The 6,328-nt window shown below is 37.8% G+C and overlaps 1 protein-coding gene across 1 annotated transcript; it reads right to left on the reverse strand.

Annotated features, from left to right (window-relative positions):
* Positions 1-1,219: 1,219 nt before the first annotated feature.
* LOC130723010 (uncharacterized) lies at positions 1,220-3,525 on the reverse strand. The gene is made up of 5 exons (XM_057573919.1): positions 3,433-3,525; positions 2,532-3,353; positions 2,313-2,470; positions 1,873-2,111; positions 1,220-1,725 (listed from the first exon to the last, which is right to left on the reverse strand). The coding sequence occupies exons 1-5, from the start codon at positions 3,523-3,525 to the stop codon at positions 1,220-1,222; spliced, it is 1,818 nt and encodes a 605-aa protein (XP_057429902.1).
* Between the last annotated feature and the right edge of the window lie 2,803 nt (positions 3,526-6,328).

Genomic DNA, 6,328 nt, shown 5'->3' on the forward strand with positions numbered 1-6,328 from the left:
GATAGGTGGATGGATTGGCAGAACCATACTATTAGTGGATCATATGTTGGCTACCCGCAAGAGTGTGTTGATGAGTACAATGACTGGTACAAACACCGCTCACATCCTTTCCTGATTCCTGAGGAACTGAGAGTTGACCATTGGTCATTTCTTGAGGTTGGTCAAACTTAACATTGGGTATGTATAAACAACACTTTCTTGGAATATTACCTTGCGAATATTTACACTTTCTTGGAATCTTACAGGGTCAGTTTGCTTTGCTATCGACATACTCTACTGTTGTTGTTGATCCAGAGATTGTTGAGTCACCCGCAGAAGGCACGACCATGTGGGATGTAGTTCATAATATGCATCCCATTATTCAGAATGCATTGCAGGGACCGGAGGGGCCACGACAACGGAGAAAGACGAGGAATGCTAGCGGGGTTGGGACTTCAGTTGATTATGAGTGATGCTAGTGTTTATGTTGTCCTTACTTCTTTATTTATGTTGTGTGTGTTGTTTGACATGGTGCCCTATGTTGTTTATGTTGGTTGACTTTGCTAGTTGTGTTTATGTTTATGGATCTTGAATTGGATATGCATCAACCTCTCTTTTCTCATATCAACATAAAAATAAATACGAACATGTCGCTTAAGAACCCAAATACGAAGGTCTATTACATTACAATAATTTACTAAGGTCTATCACATTACAATAATTATTAATCCTCACTAAGGTCTATTGAAGAGTGCTCACCACCACCATGCTTAGCGGTAAGATATGCACTATAAGCGTCAATTCGATCAGAATAGGGTTTAACCCATGTCTTGGCCTCGTCCCTGCGCTTATATGTCCACATGTGAGCAATGAGCGGCATTGGGTGCCCATCACGAAGAACAACCTGCATTGGGAAATTAATCAGCTTAGAACCCCATAAATATAGATATACTTAAAAAGACAACAATACAATAAGAGTCAAATACCCCTATAAAGTTATTTTTGTTAACAAATGCAACTGCTATGCGTTTGTGGAGTGCCGGTGGTTCAGGACTTCCTCTCAACGGGAAGAAAGTGTTACATCCACTAACGGCAAGGGTCATAAATATCACTTTATAAGCTGTGGATATAATGTATGCCATATTAGGAACGATCATCCAATTATCTTCTCCTACTGGTCAACCTGAAGTGACATGTAAAGCAGAACGTATCTCATTTGCCTCAGCTCCTGGATCAGAGTCTATTGAACAATCGGCCATTTGTCTTCCCCCATATCCAACATTACAGCAACACATCTAAATCCGCAGTGTCTGTCTCCCTTTACATGAACCAAGGAATCAATGAATGGATGAAACTCTTTGGGGATTTGTCTCAACATGCTTGAGCGGAGGCTTTGATTCTTCACTCGGTTGGGAGGAATGGCAATATTTGGTGTGGAGTTGCTAGCTTCCCAAGAGCCCGGATATTGCACATCAATATGCTCCCAACGAGATGCACTACGTTTCGTAGAGCGCTCACTAGGTACTTTAATACTCTTTGCTGTGACCTTTTTCGAAGAGTCTTTTTGCCTACCCTTAGTTGTGACCTTCTTTGGAGGACACATGGAATTCCTTTCCGGGAAAGAAATCATTCTAATGCTATCAATCATGGACTTCCTCACTGCTGCAGAAGCTCCGTCAAATTTAACTTTTAAAGTTTCAAGTTCAGACTCAAAACTGACGCCCAACTCAGGATCAATGGCAGGGTCTGAACAATCTCAATTCAATTTCCTCCAATGGGGATGTACCGCAAGTAATGGGACAAAAGTTAACTTCTCAAGCTCACAGGCACAGGGTAGTCCATGGGTTCTTCTAATCACACAACCGAAATATAAACCATCAACACGAGGCTTACCGATTTGTTTCCTCTCTCTAGCAATCATGTGCAATGCTGCTCTAGAAACAAAGCCTCGCAAATCCTTATAAAACACATCATTGAGAGTATGCTCGGTGACAAAATTGCTGAGCTGGTAGGATTCTTTAATCTTGTCATGTTGCATGATAAGAAGCTTGTTGACAGCAGTCCAAGCTGTAACCAAGTCACCTTTGTTATCTGAAAGAAGCTTCTTTAACTTTGAATGCGCACCTTCAACTCTATGTACAAATAACATAACAATTATGACATAAATTCACCAAAAAACAAAGATTATTGAGCAAGCTATAATTAGTAACTACCTATTTGTTGTTGTGCACCCCATATGCATGCAGGTATCAATCTCGAACTTCACAAATTTATGTCTCAAAGGCAACCAATTGGTTTCAAGGTATTTCCAGAAGTTACATGTATTCACCTACATCGCTCCAACCTCCTTAATGTACTCAGCCTCAGTTGTAGCATGCATCAACCGATTCCAGATATCAGTAATAAATTCACGTCTTTCTATCGACTGAACAAATGTCTTCAACTTCCCGAGCACTCTTTGAAACGTGAAATTGGCACAACAAATGGCGAGCTGTAGGGAACACGTCTTCAACGACTTTCATTAAAATAATGTCCTTGTTAGTGACAATTACCTTAGGAAGATCTTGTTCCTTGACAATCAACCCTTTCAACCTATTTAATGCCCATAACACCTCATATGTGCGCTCATTCGCCATGTAAGGAAAGACAATAGAGTATGTCATATTAGTTGATGTCACCCTAACCATTTCAAGTAAAGGAATCATGTACCTGTTGATCTTGTATGTACTATCCATAAGCACCACAGTAGAAAATTCATTAAAAAGATGAATAGAATCAGGGTGAGCAAAGAAGAGATATTTAATCACATTAGAACCACCCTCAACCCTAGACCAGTGTGCATATTTGTCACTTTCCAACAATTTCATCAAGTGTTGAATCTCCGAGAAAGGTCCCCTCTTAATCCTATTGTAGGCTTGTTTCTCATTGTAGATTTGTTTGATTCTAGTTAGGTTGTTCGGATTTTTCTCCCTTAGTGCAATCAACATGTCGCTTGGCTTAACCCTTTTCTCAATCATACTTCCCACCATGGCCTTTTCATCAGAATTTAGACGACCAACAAAAGAGTGACCTTGTAATATTTCAGCTGTATCATGGTTGTGAATCCTAGAATGAACTATCACCTTCCATCGCCCATCAACCATGCTATGCCTTGCTCTTAGCTGGAAAGGGCAACCACACTTTTTTGTTCCAGTTGAACTGCGCTTTAACACTTGAGCCGCTGGTGTATACTTCCCACCACGCTCACATCTCAATGTTATCACAGGCTTCCTTTTTTCAGATCTGTAGTCAGACCAAATCACAATAACAACATAACCATTCTCTTTACCTACATGGCGAGCCCAATCAATAAGATCAGTGTGGGATGCAAAAGCCTGCACATACAAAAATTATAAAATCATTATCTCATCATGTTTAGTAACTGTGTCCTTACTAAACCATTTTAATACTTACTTTATCAGTAGTAAAAGCATCTGTGAGATCCACACTAACAACAATTGTGCCATCATGTTCATTATCAACCTCATTAGAAGTTCCAGCTGCCATAATGCTCCTAATAGACAACAAATTTCACCTAGTCAAACACCAAAACCAGAACCTGCAACACAATCCGTAATTTAAATTACGATAACCCCCGCTACTTAGATTGCGGACGTTACCACAACTAAGTTTGCGGACATTACCGCCATTTAAGTTGCAGTAGCAATAAAACGTCCGCAGTTTAAATGACGGATCGAACCAGAATCATATATTCTATCCCAGATTTACGCGAAAAACAGTAAAAATTCCACAAATCACATTTATTTTGAGCTTCTATTCTTCTCTTGATCTCACCCACTGAGGTTTACACTGACTTGGAGTTTCAAATTCCTCTAAGGTGTGTGATGTGATGATTTAGAAGATGAAATAGGGATGAGGAAGGTGAGAGTGGAAGAGGAAGAAGGAAGAAGAAGGTGAGGTTTTTTTTTACTACTATGTATGTTTTCTATGATGGGAGTATTTTTGGGATTAAAAAGTAAGGGGATGGTGGGGATAGTAAATAGGGAGGGTACGAATAGTCTTGGCCTAAATGGTATTGTCACAGAAAACTTGTATTTTGGTTCACATGAGCGTGCTGTTTTTTTTTTTTTTGGTTGCTCACCCCCTAAAAATAATAGGCTTCATTTCAGATCATTTTTTTTGACAGTCCATTTCAGATCATTAGAGGATTGCATGTGGTTCTGTTTCTTAATAATAAAAAGTTTATAAAATATGTACTCATTTTCATTAATAAATATAATAATTAATGGTATTGTAAACAAATAAATTATTTTCATGGCAACTGATTGGCCAAGACAAAAAATATATTATAAATGTATAAATCCCTAATATTATTAAAGGTTCATACTGTTAATAATCGTTCATTAATAAGAATAAAAATATCCTTATTGTTCAAAATACCTTTTGATATTTTTTTTTTGTGAAAGAACCTTTTGATATTAATATAAAGTATTTCTTCAAATCATTCATTAATGACGTGTAAATAAATTTTACTGTATAAAAATTTGTTGGAAATGGTTGAATCAAACACATTTCCAATGTTTTTAATTTTAGAAAATGAAAAATAGAAAGTTAAGCCAAACATGTTTTCTTAATTTTTAAAAAATTAAAATAAAAACCATTTTCAGAAAATGAAAACAGAATATTTTCTCAAACAAACAAGGCCTTAGTTTTAACCATTTTCATATGTTTTATCCAAACATACACTTACTTTTTATTGCAAATTTCATCCCTTTCAAACATGCTTTCCCTGTTAAATTACTTACTCTGTTCCATTTGCCCTTTGTTACTTACTCTGTTTTCATCACTTAGCTCTGTGTTTCATTTGCTCTGTGTCATCACTTCATTTCACTTCATTGCTAAGATGAATGCTTCTGGATCATCTTCATCACAACTCTCTGGCAGACACAAAGTTGTAGTTCAAACCGCGGATCTATTTCGAGAAAAATATTTTCCTGAGATTGTGAAGGAACTCCAGGATATCAATCCTGGAATGGAGAAATTCAGAGCAACACTAAAAGCTCTGCCTATGGCCGTTGAAAAAATGAGGCAGAAGTTACTGTGTCTGAATCAAACTAAGCAGCTGGGAGCTTTACAAGGGGTTGAAGTTGGAGATAGATACCAATACCGAGGGGAGATGATGGTGATTGGGCTCCATCACCAGCCACGGGATGGAATTGATTATGTTGGAAGGGGAGTGAACTCAAGAGCTACGAGCATAGTGGTGACCAAGAGATACGCCAATAAGATCAATGCTGATGGCACCTTGGAGTACATGGGAGTAGGAGGCAACGCAGATATGAAGAACGTTGTTCCCTCTCGTGACCAGAAATTGGAGGGCGTAAACCTCGCCCTTAACAACAGTATGGAAGCTGGGCATGGCGTCAGAGTCATATTCAAGCTATCTGGGAAAGCAAATTCAAATGACTCTGATGATTCCGAAGATGTGGTCGTCAGTGAGGATAAAGCCAACATGCCATATGTGTATGATGGCATGTATCGGATCACAAATATGAATCAATTCAGGGGGGACCATGACAAGTTAATGTTCAAATTCACCCTGGTAAGGTTGCCAAATCAAGCCCCAAGTGTGGTTACCCATGCAACTTCTTTGGGTTAGGCAATGCTCTGTTTTCTCTCTTTCATACAAATATACAGATATAGGGTAAATAATGATGCAGCAGGTAAATAATAAGTTAATATTGCAGAAAATTGTACAGGAAATATTTTAGGATTGCAGAAAATTGAATTTCATCAGCTTCTGAAGACATCGATGGAATATCAGAAGGTTAGTGTGGGGTGAAGAAATTTGATTGGAGGGAAATGTTGTAATGGATAAATGGATTAGGGTTCAGACTTCAGACTAATTCTCATGAATTTGTCAATCTAGCATGTTTTACTGTAGTGCTTTCATGCTTTTGTAATTAATTTCTTCTTAGATTGAAACCCTTTCACCCCTTATGATATAATAAAGCTGTCAGTTTGAGTTTGTGTTGTTGGTGATTCACTTTGTACTTTTTTTTTTTTTTTCATTTGTTTGAGTATTGGGTTTGTTTCCCTGTATTCATATTAGTAGTAGAATTGGAGCTTTTTAGTTATGAGCTATTGTGTTCTGTACTGTAGCAATTGATCCATGAATCTGTATAAAACAGTTCACATTGACAACAAAAAAAAAAAAATTAATCACCCTATTTAACACAATGGAAGTATCTTCCTCCTCTTTAACACCTTATTTTTAGTTGAATTTAGTTCCCCAGCAATGTGAAGATTTGAGGAGTGGAAATGTTCTGTCTCCTTTTCCTGTCACCCC

This window comes from Lotus japonicus, chromosome 6, assembly GCF_012489685.1.
Source record: "Lotus japonicus ecotype B-129 chromosome 6, LjGifu_v1.2".
NCBI classification, from domain to species: Eukaryota; Viridiplantae; Streptophyta; class Magnoliopsida; order Fabales; family Fabaceae; genus Lotus; species Lotus japonicus.

What these genes read in the sequence shown, in the direction of transcription:
- LOC130723010 (XM_057573919.1), bottom strand. Translation starts at nt 3,525, where the DNA reads ATGGCAGCTGGAACTTCTAATGAGGTTGATAATGAACATGATGGCACA. An exon ending in AGGAACAAGATCTTCCTAAG is followed by an intron (nt 2,471 to 2,531) that starts GTAATTGTCACT and finishes TGTTCCCTACAG; the next exon opens with CTCGCCATTTGTTGTGCCAA. An exon ending in ATTAAGGAGGTTGGAGCGAT is followed by an intron (nt 2,112 to 2,312) that starts GTAGGTGAATAC and finishes ATTTGTACATAG; the next exon opens with AGTTGAAGGTGCGCATTCAA.